Source organism: Vicugna pacos, chromosome 29, assembly GCF_048564905.1.
Source record: "Vicugna pacos chromosome 29, VicPac4, whole genome shotgun sequence".
NCBI classification, from domain to species: domain Eukaryota; kingdom Metazoa; phylum Chordata; class Mammalia; order Artiodactyla; family Camelidae; genus Vicugna; species Vicugna pacos.
In genome coordinates this window covers 4,176,321-4,190,862 of record NC_133015.1, presented here as the reverse complement: position 1 = coordinate 4,190,862, position 14,542 = coordinate 4,176,321, and the positions used below count along the sequence as shown (strand labels likewise).

At 37.8% G+C, this 14,542-nt stretch overlaps 1 protein-coding gene across 1 annotated transcript in view; it reads right to left on the bottom strand.

The window, feature by feature from the left end:
- CNGB3 (cyclic nucleotide gated channel subunit beta 3) overlaps positions 1-9,376 on the bottom strand; it is a 109,940-nt gene extending 100,564 nt beyond the window's left edge. Inside the window, exons 1-2 of the mRNA XM_006202358.3 lie at positions 9,266-9,376; positions 5,556-5,637 (exon numbers count right to left, since the gene is read on the bottom strand). Coding sequence (XP_006202420.1) covers positions 5,556-5,637; positions 9,266-9,376 — 193 coding nt within the window. The remainder of the gene's footprint in view (positions 1-5,555; positions 5,638-9,265) is intronic.
- Positions 9,377-14,542: the final 5,166 nt, after the last annotated feature.

Genomic DNA, 14,542 nt, shown 5'->3' with positions numbered 1-14,542 from the left:
CTTTTTGAAAAAATTTTATCCCTACCTACATTGACTTTAAAAAAATTATTATTATTATTTTTTAAATTGAAGTATAGTCTCATTGTATCTTATATAAGACTATTCCTTTCTGGATGAAGCAAAGAAATACGCTTTGAGTAATTTTGATTAAAAAGTTTCATTTGTTTATTTGTTTTTTGTGGTTGTAGTTTCTGTATTCCTACCTTATCCTTTGGCTGATGGACTGGCCCACAGTCACAGAGAGTGGACCATACTCCTGAAATTAGCCACAGTAGTACCTCTCATGCCTGCCTGTCAAACTATGGTTGATGCTACATAGGGAAGCCTTTGCTGATTCCTGTAAATTAAACTTCAGTGGACAGTCTGGCTATTTTCTTATTCCATACAAAACAAATTAAATTGTCTAAGCTGATTGTTGCTGCCAAGGACTAAAGAGTGGTTTCCCCTTCCTTTTTTTTTTCTTTTCTGCCTATATTTTAAAAATTAATAGACTTTATTTTTTAGAGCAGTTTTAGCCCCAGAGCAGGTTTTAGCTCTCTGGATTTCTGTTCAAACTAATTGCTGGCTGAGAAGCAGGCTAGGTCAGATTTTGGATAGATGGGATGAGCTGCCTCTGCAGACCCAGGACTGTCCTGGACCTGGAAACCTGGGATCTTGGCTGTAGAGAGCTGTTTGGCCCGGGAGGTCCAGAGCGGACCCCATCCTTGTAGTCTGATGGCAACACAATCTGGGATGGAGGTCATGAGCGAAGAGGAAGGGGAGAGTAAGGATAACCAAAAACACCTTGTCTCGGGCCGTCACTGTTCACAGGTTTGGACAACAGGGACTACCTACGCGTGGTTGGTTAGAGGCCGCAGAAGGGTAGTATGGGCGAAATTTGACAAGAATTCAGCTTTGCTTTCTGTGATTTAAAAAAGGGAATATTTAAACAATATGAAGTCAACATTTAAAAACCGGGAAATCTCACGTTAAAATTTGTCTTGGCAGCCTCTCTAGACTGAGGATGGGAGGTCTGGGAGCACTTGACTCTTACCCCACACAGAAGCGATTGGCCAGGGCTCAGTGGCCTCTGGGCTCTTCAGACGGGGCGTCCAGGACCCTCATTTATGTTTTCTGATCTCTATCAGCCCTGGAGTTTACCAACCTCCACGCTAAATGCTTTACGTGTAGTAATTAAATTCATCCCCACAACCTAGTGATGCCAATGTTATCCTTATTTCGTATGTGAGTGAGATGAGATGCAGAGATGTTAAACATCTTGACTGAGGTCACACAAAACCAGTAAGCAGCAGAGTTAGAATCTGAATTCTGGGGCATCAAACTCTAAAATCAATGCTCCGTCTAGTGTGAAATACTGCGTTTAGTGTGAATTACATGATTGCTTGGACTAAAACTTAATTTCATTATTTTTATTGTGACTTTTTAAAGTCTGGTGCATTTTAAAGCCATATATGTTAGTTTTCTATTGCTGTAGCAGATTATCACAAATTTAATAGCTTAACAAAACAGATATATTCGTTTGTAGTTCTGTAAACCAGAAGTCTAAGATAAGCATGAAGGAAAGTGTTCCTTCTGGAGGTTTTAGGAGACAATCTGTTTCCTGATCTTTTCCGGCCTATAGGGGTTGCCTGCATTCATTGGTTCATGGTCCCCTTCCCCATCCTCAGACTGCATCAATGCAGCCACATCATTCCATTCCCTTCTTCTGCTTTTGACCCTCTTGCCTCCCTCTTATAATGACCCTGTGACTACACTGAGGCCCCCTAACCCAGAATAATCTTCGCATCTCCAGATACTTAATAACATTAGCAAATTTTTTTATAAGTAACTTAACCTAGTCATAGATTTCGGGGATTGGGGTGTAGACGTCTTTGAGGGGGCATTATTCAGCCTGCCACACCATCCTAGCTGTGCGTACCTACTTCGATCCATTTCTGCAAAAATAGAGTCATTTTACGACCTCATAAATCAGTAGGTAAGTCATCTAGATATCCTCTGCTGGTACCAAAACATTGGTTTAAAGAAGCATTTCATGTAATGTGAGAAAAGAGAAGCCTACGAAAGATGATTGCAATCAAAAGAGGACTTTAGTAAGTTATCTTTATTTGAATCCAAAATGTGTTGCGTTCTTCAATTCCCCGGCAGATACAAATTAAAGCAAGCTCTGCAGAAGATAAGAGTTCTATAATCAGAAATCCACATCTGCAGATATTATGACATTGCACCTGCGTGTTTTGAAGTGAAGAACACAAAAATACCAAGCACGTATATGAGGCTATCTTTAAACACTAATAATTTTGCTTTTGCTTTTTCAAAACAAAATCTCTTAAATGTGACTTGTTCGTAGTAAAGTTTTTGAAGACATGCTAAGTCTGCAGATTTAAATGAAACTATTTTTTCCCTTCCCACTCAAATAGCTCCTCAGTTAAATGGAGCTTCCACGAAAGAGGTTTTTTTTTTTTATTACCAGCCATGAAAAATTAAGCTTACAAATACACTTTGAAAAAAGTATAATGAGAAGAAGAATGAACTTGTAATTCCAAAGACGTGATCTTTGGTTTCATGCCATTAAGGTTGTATTTGTATGTGAGAACTGAAGATTTAAAACCATCACTATCATAAAATAACTCAGAGTAAATCAGAATTATAGTTTGAATTATCTAGACAACTCTGTGGGTTGTTTTCTTCCCTCCGCTCATGTAGATTTGATTTCCACTGTACGAGGTTTCTCTCTTCCTCAGTACTTCCATTTGTTAACCACAGTTCATGTCAATAACAGTCTTTTCTTTAATTATATCCTCCGTTTATTAGCCTGACTATTTGTGTAAGTTTTATACATGGGAACTTTTACCAGAAATGGAGCATTAATGATTATTAAATTCTTCCCTCTTTCAGTGACACATCATAGTAAATTTTTTTTTAACAATTGGTGATGTCTATTTTATTGTTCATAAGAGTTTTCCATAAGTGAGTTTGTAAGTAATTTCTTTTTTTTTTTACATTTTTTATTGATTCATAATCATTTTACAGTGTTGTGTCAGATTCCAGTGTTCAGCACAATTTTTCAGTCATTCATGGACATATACACACTCATTGTCACATTTTTTTCTCTGTGATTTATCATAACATTTTGTGTATATTTCCCTGTCATAGTAAATATTTTAAATCAGATAATTTAACAATTGAAGGACGTAGCTTAAGTAATCGGCTAGGAGGTTCAATTAAGCTGCTTTATGCTGAAAACCTTATTGAAGAACATTCACTCCCCTCCCCCCATCCCTTTGGAAAGTAACGGCTGACTCTCTGGAAGATACTGTGTCTTCTTGGCTAAGATGAAAATGCAAAAGAAGGATGGTGTAGAAAACAGCTGATCCGTCCAGGAACAAGGACGTATTCTCTACGTTCTGATCAGAGTAGTAAAAACCCAGAGCTGTTTTTCAGAATGAAGTAGTAAATAAATAAATAAAATCAAGAAAGCTAAAGTGAATTTTCCCCCTTCGATTTTCTTTTTTTTTAATGTATTGTTGAAAATGGATAAGGAGGAGATCATAAAAAAATAGACATAAGAATCCATTACCAAAAATAGATCTTTACCCTTGTAATGTTTTCCTCCGAACTGGGAACATATTATCTTCCTTCCATTATTCAAGATTATTCTACATTTTTCTGTTAAACTGCTATTTTCTTCAAGTGAGTCCTTTGTTTTTCTCTTAAATAGGAGCAGGCAAGTATAATGACAGTAGAACCATTTCTTCAGCTTTTGACTGTGGGCATATTTCTTTCGAGGAATTTGTTTACTTACAATCTTTCTTGTGATTTGCTTTTTTATTTACAATCTTGCTTCTAATTTTTGTGCATTTCTTATTTTTCTTCCTTAGAGATAGAAATTTTGGGTACTGAAAGCTCATTTGTGCCTCAGCTCAAAAATTTGTTCTAGTAAAAATAGAAAGTCATTAAAAATTATCACACAGACTTTTGTCTAGTAGATGAAAATCAGAAACATTTACTCCAGTTTTATAACAATAATTTTTTTTAATTGAAGTGTAGTCAATTTACAATGCTGTGTTAATTTCTGATGTACAGCATAGTGATTCAGTTATACCTATATATGTATTTTTTTCATATTCTTTTTCATTATAGGCCATTACAAGGTGTTGAATATAGATCCCTATGCTCTACAGTAGGACCTTGTGTTTATCTATTTTATATATAGTGGCTAGTATCTACAGATCCTGAGCTCCCAATTTATCCCTCCCTAGCTCCTTTCCCTCTTCGTAACCATGGGTTTGTTTCCTATGTCTGTGAGTCTGTTTCTGTTTTGTAAATAAGTTCATTTGTGTCTTTGGTTTTTTTTTTTTTTCAGATTCCACATATTAGTGATGACATTTTTCTCTCCTACTGGATTCCTTCACTTTGTGCGATGATCTCCAGGTCCATCCACGGATAACAATAATTTTATTTTCACTTTTTAACAACAGCATACTCTGTCCTAGGGATTCCTCTGTCATTTTTGTGTTTTCTTGGTGACAGTGTGGTGTTCATACTGGAGAGAAATAGGATAGAAGACCTAGAAAAAGGGGCTGGGGATAGATTTTAGTAGACCCTACAAAGTCAGGTGGAGTAATTTAGATTTTGTCCTGCAGTCAGTATTGAAGCGCTGAAGGTTCTTTAGCAGAGACTAGCAGAGACGTGAGACTGAAACTGCTTAATGGAAAGTAAACTGCTAAACCGTTAGGGCTGGAAGAAAAGGGGAGAGACTGAGTGAAACAGAGTCCTAACCACAAGAGATCACTTAGAGCCCAGGAGCAGCGTAGGCATGAGTTACTAATAAGGATCGTATTGGTGGTGGGATTGGAAAGGAATGAAGTGGGTGTGAGGGCCATTATGAAAGGAGATTTGAGGACTAATTTCCTTTATAGGACAACCTAGATAGAGGAATAAAACATGAATTAGGTTTTGAGCTTGGGAGCCTGAAAAAGAGTGACTGGACTAGGAATAGAAATAAATCAGGGAAGGGAGCTTATGTGAAGGGGATGATAAGGGAATTCAATTTTAGACATGCTGTCTTTGGGATGGCAGCAGAACATACAGGGACATTTGTCCAGAGATTACTTGGAAATATTGGACAGGTTATTAAAAAAGAAATTGGTCTGCTATGGATTTGGAATCATCGATGTAGAAATTAGTATGGTAGCCTTGGGAGTAGATGAGCTTTCTAATGGAGAGAGTTTAAAGGGAGAAGAGGAGAGGTGTGGGCAGAAAACCTTTAAACACATATAATCCACGTTTATTTTTATTGTTTGTATAACCTTTCTCTGAAATTACATTGTTCATTATATGCTAATGTTAACACAAACTTGGCCCATATTGGTAGGTGATAAAAAAAATCTATTGAATAAAAGTGATTGAATAAAGAAATATTCAGATATTCAAATAGTCTCAAATGTGACCCTAGGTGATTTACCTAGTCAAAGACAGGTGTTTCATCAGACAATACATTTCAGAGAAATACACATTCTACTTTTTAGTTTTTTCCTACAGATTTGGGTTCTGACCTTGGATTTGGGTGTGTGACTCTTCAGATGAGACTGGAGGCATCTCGGTTTTGGGAGATTTCTTTTCATTTTTGTTTTCTCCCTTTGAGGAAAAAAAATATAAAGATTGTATCTGTGAATTTACATAAAAATGAAGTTGAACATAAAATATAACACAGAGGTTTTGATTCACTCATCAAGCCAATCGTTAAAATTGATCATTTATGTATAATGCACTAAAAATGAAAATCTTTGCACTTGAATGAGTGCTCTTGGCTCTACTATTGAGTAATCAACCCCGACCTGCACAGTTTTCTGGCGAGAGGCATTCTCTGCTTTTGTCAGTGTGGCTGCTGCGACTCCCTGGCATGTGTTCCTCCCAGTTCTGGTTCTCACTTCCCGCAGCCCTAGCATTGGTCCCCGACTAGGTTTTTAACGATAGACCTTAAAATGATGGAGAGAAGAAAGGACTTTAGTGCCTTTACTCATAGCTCTCTTCTTTTTTTTCTCCATGATTTCATTCACCTCTACCTCATCATCTGTCTGAACATCTAAGCTTCCCTTTGAAATGTAGATTTAGCTCAGTGGATGTGGCCAGTGTATACCTGAAGACTTTCCTATGGGGACAGAGTAAAACAGGATACAAGGCTAGGACATGGAAAGACTGGCCTCCAGGCTGCTCACAGTCTAGTCCGGGGAACAGACACACAAAAATGCAACTGACATGATATGCTATAGAGGTGATGATTAAATGTCTGTAGAGGACAGAGGTGGGGCATAAAGGTGGAGTTGAAGAAAGGAGAAAGAAAGGGTGAAGTTGAAGGGAAGGAGAAGGAAGCGACGGGGGGAGGGTATAATTCAGTGATAGCGTGCATGCTTAGCATGGACGAGGTCCTGGGTTCAATCCCCCGTGCCTCCGTTAAATATAAAAACAAACAAACAAACAAACCTAATTACCTCCTCCCCTAAGCATTTTTCAAAAAATATTTAAAAACAGGAAGTGACTCTTGAATTCACAACTCAAGATGAAATTTTTGTCTTCTAGATGGACAAGGCATGGAAAATAATCCAGACACAGGATGCATATTTAGCAAAAGCCTAAGGTGTGACTGTATATAGGTGAAGGGGAGACTACAGAATGCTTGGAAGGGAAAAGATGTGAGAAGACAAGGCTAATGAAGAAGGAAGGGAAGAGGATCCTGAGAGTCCTCTAAGCTTGGATAGGGAGTTTGGCATTAATTATAGATACTGTATGTCAGGAACATATTAAACTGAAAAGCAAGTTAATCAGATGATTTAATTGGAGTCTCACAGTAACCAGATGTGTTAGACGAGGCAGCTATTATTATTCTTATGTTGTTGAACAGGAAATTGATTAAGTGGCTAGAAAAATATGGATCTCTGGATATATTAGAACTAGTGATACAGCCTTCTGATTTCAGTGAAGCACTTTTGCATCATGTTATGACGTTATCCACAGATACTTCCGTCACAGTTTTATGTGTATATAAATGCAGATTTATGTGAATAGTGTCTTATCCTGGAGTGTCAGAGAGAGTTTGAATTAGTCTGAGTTGGTACTTCTTGATTTAATGGTTATTGACAAACCTGAATTACTTCTGATATTTTGGTTTGAGAATTAACTGTTTAAATGATACTTAAAAATGCAATGTAAATTGATTTATTCATTCCTGCGTCTTTTCTTGTAAGACTCAAATAATCTATTTGTGTTTCAAAAGCATGTTGTTTAAATGTCATTTTAAAAGGTTATATTCTGTAGAGGAAAATAGTTTTAACTTTGTGTCGTTTTTGGTATTTAACATATTTGAAACTGGAGAAAAACTATTTTTCCTTTACCCACGTTACTGGAAAGAATCGATGCAAATAATTCTCCAAATGTGACTTTCAAGATATGTGATGCCAATAGGCTTCTTGACTGATATCCATAGATTACGGCATCAGAGTGGCACGGGATATAGCCAAGAGTTGCTCTACCCATGTCTAGTCTGAGTGCCTCTCCAGTATTCATGTTTCTGAAGGAAGACAACTCTTTAAGGAGTTTCTGCTCTATTTATCTTCTATCTAACATCCCTTTATCCTGTGGCTAAAGAATAGGAAAAGCTGATTCAACTAATATTCCTCCTGTTTTGAAGTGATATCACCTAGCGATTTAGCGCTTAGGTGCTGAAGTCAGATAGACCAGGGATCCAACCCAGGCTCTGCAATTTGCTAGTTGTGTGTAAGCAGCAAAATTCTAACAGGACTTCTGGTTATTGTGAGGATTCAACACAGCAGTGCTTGGAAAGGGACAGCTCCTTGCCTGGCACATAGTAACTGCTGTTAGCTGTTACATTCTCCAAGAGAACAACGTATTAGCTAGTTTTACGTGCTCCGTGGGAAGATAGTCATGACTGGCAAGGGTTAAACATCACAGTAGTGACTTTTCCAGAGAAAAACCCAACAAGGCTAGCTGAGGGAAGTCCTCAGCTCAACACTGGTGATATTCTTTGTTTCAAAACATGTAAGTAGCTTTCAAAGTGTCAGATTATTCATTTTGACATAAGAATTAGGAAGAAGTCGAGGACACGCTCATCAAGCCATGCTAAACACGTCCCCCACGTCTCCTCTCCACTGCAAAAACAGTCAGCGTTGATCGGAAAAGAAAGCCAGATTCTCCAAGGCCAGCATTAAGTAACCTCACTATTTTTTATACTCCAGGCTAATTTAAGTCTGAATCATCAGAGCATGCTATTCTAGCCCCTGAGGGACACTCTTGCTTAGGTTTGATATCTTTCATCCAGCTCTTTTAGATGAGGAGATAATTGTTGCTCTAGAAACCTTATGTAGTGCTTTTGGGTAAATCTAGTGAATAATTCATGAACATTGTTCTATAAATAGTTGTAAGCAAATATTGATCATGTAATCATCACTTGGACTTCAGTCTGTCATAAAAACACAAATTATTAAATGTTTTAAAAAATTCACAAATTATTAATGATAATAAATATTGCCACTTAGGAAGTGCCTGCTAGATGCTTTATCTACACTGTCTTTAGTTTGTATAACAAGTGTTGTCTTCATTTTATAGAGGACCAGACTTAGGACCTACCAAAAGATTTGCCTAGAGCAGGGTTCCTCCACTTTGACAAAACTGAAATTTTAAACTGGATAATTGTATGTTGTGAAGGGCTGTCCTGAACATTCTAGGACATTTAGCAGCACCTCTGTTCTTTACCCTTTAGATGCCAGTAGCTTCCCTGTCCTTGACCTATGACAACCCAAAGTATCTTCAGACATTGCCCGTTGTCCCAAGTGCAAACTGCCCCCCGCTGAGAACTCCTGGTCTAGAGAGATTACTGTTACAACGTAGTTTGCTAAGACCAGGATGTTTGACCTTCTCTGTTAAAACTAGATCACATAACCTGTCTAATCCTTGAGAAGAGATTTCATTTTGGATGATGGTAGAAGTGAAAATCAGCAAGAAACAGTCTTACTTAGCTTTTCCAAATCATATTAGAATCTTTCAAGTATCTATTAAGCAATAACGCAACTATGTACAGTGTATATAAAATGATGGGGATAAACCCAATGGGAAACAGTCCATAACTGTCGGTAGCAGATGGTAGGAGGTAAAGCTGTGGAGCAGCCACATGTCACAGTGTTTATGAAAATCCATCACCAGACAAGAAACAAGGAGAATCAAGGCTGATTTAGGAACGGAGGGAGCGTACCTGTGTCGCGGGTCGCGGGGGCTCACTGCGCGTGCCAGGGCCTCGTTTGCTTTCATCGTTCCCTTCACTTGGCTTCACCTTGTTGAATTTTATTGTCAGCGATTTCAGCATCTCTGAGGTGGTTCTGAAAACTTCTGTTTTTATGACTCCGTGTCTCGAGAGAGAGAAATGTACTTTGCTTTGCTTTTCATTAGGAGACAAGCCAATTAGTCATTTAATCAGGATTTTGTTCTGGTTAATTCCTCCAGGCAACTCTCTGACTGGTCAGAGCTTTGGCTTAAAAGCAGCAAATTACTTCTGGACAATCTGAATTCTGTTTATGAACTTTAAAGAGTCAGAAATGCCCCTGTGAATAATTTATAGGTGAGGAGTAAACTAAAGGTTTTGATTTGAATTGTTTAGATGATTGTTTGAATGTGATCACATTGCCCGTTGTTTCCTTTCTTTCCTTCTTTCTTGCTCTCTTTCTTTTCTTTCTCTCCTTCCTTCCTTCCTCCTTCTTTCTTTCTATCTAACTTTTGTCAGTAATACATGAAAATAATTAAAAAAAAAAAGTACCTAAGGGCTTAAGTAACCCTTCGAAAGTCCTCATCTCTAGTTCTGCACTGTGAAGTAACTACTCTTACCTTTTTCAGTTTTTTAGTGATCCTGTTTTTTTTAATTAGTATTTTATAATTTGATTAGCTTAATTAAATTCTTAGAAAATATAATGAAAAATGAGACATACTGCTTCCCACCCCCAGTAGCTCAAGCATCTATCTCAGGTTTATAATGATGATCACGTTGAATTAAGCAAAGAGAGTGTCTTGGTTTGCTCGGGCTACCATCACAGGGCACCACAGACAGGGAGGCTTAAACAGATTTCATTTATTTCCTCACAGTTCTGGGGGCTGACGTCTGAGACCAGGTGTCAGCATGGCTGCGTCTTCTGAAGACTGTAAGTAAAGCCATGGGAGCAAGTCTCTGTCCTTGGCTCGTAGATGGTCATCCTCTCCCTGTGTCCTCACAGTGTCTGCGCTCTGTGCATGTCTGTGTCCAAATTCCCTCTTCTAATAAGGACAGCCTTTATATTAGATTAAGGCCCACCTCACTGACCTCATTTTACCTTACCTATTAAAAGACTCTGTCTTCAGATATGGTCACAGTTTGAGGCATGGCAGGGATTAGAACTGCAACGTGAATTTTTGAGGGCACACTGTTCAGCCCATAAGAAAGAGACTTATGTTTGATGAACATCACTTTAGGGGAAATGTATTTCATTGCTCAGGAGCAATTTATTTCAACATTTCTTACAAGTTTATTATTTTCTTACAAATGGCTGAAATATTCTGAAAGCTATATATGTGCTTCTTAGTTTTTCTAGTATGTCTCAATAACTCTATTGCATTATTAATTTCATAAATTGTAAAAAATATGTATATTTCTCCAGCATGAAATTTTTTTTTCTCATTCACACCATTTAGCCAATAAGGCTAAACTCCTTGAAGGAGAGCACCACACATCACTTATTTTATCCCCACGGAGCCTTTATATAGAATGGAAACTCAAGCCTCTGCTGAATAGAATTTAATTGAAAGCCCTTTAAGAGATCTGACAACTCTAGTCCTCACTTATACCTCCGTTTTAATTCAAAACTAATTAAATATATTACACTTGCAGCATTTAAATTTATGCATTTCTTGAATACGCGGCACCACAATGTGCCATTTCTTTAACTATTGTTTTTCTACATCTGTGTTGTCTCCCTAAATAGATCGAAAGGTCATTACCCTCAGAACCTTTGCTGTCACTTCTCCTAATTATCACCTTGTCATCTAATCCAGTATCCTTTCATTGTATGTGTATCATTTTAAACAGAAGTGTAGAATATCCTGGTTAACAGGCAAATGGTGAAAGAAATATTAGAGTTTTTGAAAAAAATATTAAGAGCTTTGAGAAACTCAAAATCTTGTAAAAGAGCTAAGTCATCAAAGTCTACATCAGAGGTCTATGAAACTGTAGTAATGAGATCACCTCTTTCTTTTTGGAAGTTCAAGATCAGGAGAGAAATAGAAGAAGGTGGGATCACCATCTCTAGGAGCACCATGGGACTGTCATTTCCATCCTGGTCGTGACATGTCTTCCACATGCAAGGAGACCGCAGTGGGAGACAGTATTTTGATGATTGAAATATAGGTGGTTATCACATCCATATTACATATGGGAGAGAATAGGACCCGAGATAACCCCTGACTGTCTGCACACCTTAGCGCTACATGCCTCCCTACCCCAAATAGCAACCCCAAATTTGGAATTGCTACTTTTTGTCACAAACTAAGTTATTCTTCACAATCCATCTTCCGGTACTCTAGGTCTAAACACACAAATAACTATAGACAACCAGTTCTTACCGTCAGTAGATTTTTCTTGCAGAATATCTCAGAGACCCAGCTGGACCGTCAGGATTCAGTTCCTTCTACAGCACAGAATGGAAAGTCATGGTATTAGCCTTCAGCCATTTAGCTCTTTAAAAAATATCAAACATTTTTTAAAACAGATAAAATAAGTATTTCAATTGCAAAAATTTGCTCTGCTCTTCCAAAAAGAATTGAAATAATTTACATAATAGAAAATGCTCTTTCCATGACATGAAAATACTTTAAAAGTGAGGTTTTGCTTACTGCATGGAGTCCCGAGGACTCCTGAAACATTAAAATACATTGAATTAATTAAATTTTACTTATTTCTCTGGTTAATAAACATTTTCTATAAACGTAAAAATGTTACTTGAAAAGAAATCCAGGATCGCAGGTGGGGACATAAAAATACTTGCCTATTTTGACAAGAAATTGTTAATGTTCAGTCCTATTTATTGGTGGACTTTTCTTAATTTGCCTTATTTTAAAAAGTAAAATGGATTTAAAATACTTCATTTTTTCCCCAGCTTTATTGAGATACACTTACATATCAGGTGTACAATATGATGATTTCATATTCTCATATTTTGCACAATGTTTACTACAATAAAGTTAGACACCACATCCTTCACCTCATATGATTACTATTTTGCTGTGTTGTATGGTGAGAACATTTAAGCTCTACTCTCACAGCAACTTAATAATTCAGTATTGCTAATTACAGTTACTTCTGCTGGTTATTTCTACGTTGCTAAAAAAAGATCTGCTTATTCTTCTTTTTGTATGTGTGTAAATTTGGACCCCAAACCTGTGTGAGGCACAGGTTCAACGTTAAGAATTGTTAAGGAGAACTTTGCTTTCCTACCCAGGGCCCAGACAAACTTCCTTAATACTCTGTGCTGTTGGATTGATTATTTTTTCAGTCCCCTAAGGATGCTGTTTTTTTTTAGGAGGTCTTGTCTTTGTTTTTGTTTTTAGTGGGAGCACTTTTGTTGTGTGAGTCCCAATGAAAACCAGAGCATTTCAGCACCAAGACCACCCTTCATATCCCCCACACCAAGGGCAGCCTGAGTTAACGCATCAAATACTTCTTTCCTCTGTATTTTTGCAATGTAGGGATTTCCTTAAGGTAAGAGTTACGCATTTTGAAGTATATTATAGAAAAAGTACACAGGAAAAAAACTTTTAAAAGAAATTAATTTTAGAATCAATCATTTCATGAAAAAGAAACTTGTATAATAAAACAACTTGATTGATTATGAATATAATTCAATTTGAATGTCCTAGAAATACAAAATTACTTAGCTTTGTTCAAAGAAGTTTGTTCTTTACTTTAAGAGGCAAAGTTTTCTTTTGGGTTACATTGTTACTTCAGAAATAATTCTGAATGAATTATCAAATATGTATGGAGTCATTTCAGATAATCTCAGGTAATCTCAGATAACCACAGGCTTCTCAGACAATCTTCTAAGCCTACAGTTGATCATATTTTTGAGCTTAGGATATAAACATCAAAGCCAAGTCATGAGAAGGAAAGGTTAACAGCGAGCTTATGACTGATTCTTTCCCTTCACAGGACCATCAGAGGAATAAATGGCCTCCCCAGACCTCCTTATAAGCCTTATCCTAGTATTTACCAGTTGAAAATTATCAGGGAATTCCCCGTATATGAAACGTATTTAATAGGACATTATTGGTCTGGCTAGATTGCTTATTGCAGATGAATCTGGGATGTGTGGATTTCTGGGATGTGGCTGGCTGGAAATTGGGGAAGGGAGTAGCACGTAAGCTTTGTAAAGAAGTGTGAAGTGGAGATATCCTCAGACCAAACTGCCTTTCTTTCATGAGAAATGCTTTTTGCATATTATGCTTAAAGACTCCTTATACATCTGAAACCAAAATGTGCCAAAGTGCATGAAAAGTGGACAGTTTGGGATGCTGTGTAACAGTTTTGGGGTTTTCCCCAAAAGGATATTTTGTCTAAGTCTGATAGTAGCCTGTATCTGCTGAATCATTAGTCACTTTTTTTTTAAATTGAATTACAGTTAGTTAACTTAAAAAATTTTTTTTTTTTTAACATTCATTAGTCACGTTTGGTGCAAGGTAAGCTCTGTGGTTTTAGAGCATCTGCTTTGTCAATTAAACCCTTAGGATTTCATCACACATAACATAGATATTAATTCAAGCATCTTTAAATAAATTTCTGTTATTTAAACTTTAATTCATTTTAGTTGTCAGTTAATTCAGTTTTGGTGGATTTCTGATGGATAATAACATCACATGTAAGAGGCTTTGGCATCATATTTTTAAAACTGTAAGAATACATTTTTTTCAAAGAAAACCAAGGTAAATCATGTTACATACAAGATGATATCTTTTAGAAATTATTTCACTGTTTTTTGATTCCAGGAAAATGCTGGAGGGGAGAGGGTGGTGGGGAGAAGGTAAGAGATTTTGGCCACTTTTCCTAGATGGGGATGGAGGAAGCACAAGGCTGGCACCCCCCTCCCCCACTTACCCTAAGCATGGCCAGCCCTTCAGGGCCCTAGGCTGGGGCTCAAGTCCACGAAGTGGGCGGGGCCTGGGAAAGGGGCGGGGATGGGGTAGGCTCTCCCGGGTGCGCTGTACAAACTGGGGCCGCGGGAGCTTCTGGGGGCCCTTTCCATGGCTGGCGCGCGTGCGCGGGAGGGCGCCAGCCTGCGCCTTGACATTTAGGAGACAGACGGCCGTGGCGCGTTAAGGGCCAGTGTGGCCCGGCGTTTTAGTTCCGGCATGATTACCATCGCAAGCAAGCTCAAACACTCCCATTGAAGAGTGATTCTGAAGGGGGAGGGCTTCCTAATAGTTCTAAAATCACGGCTTCCTCTGCTTCTGAGACGGG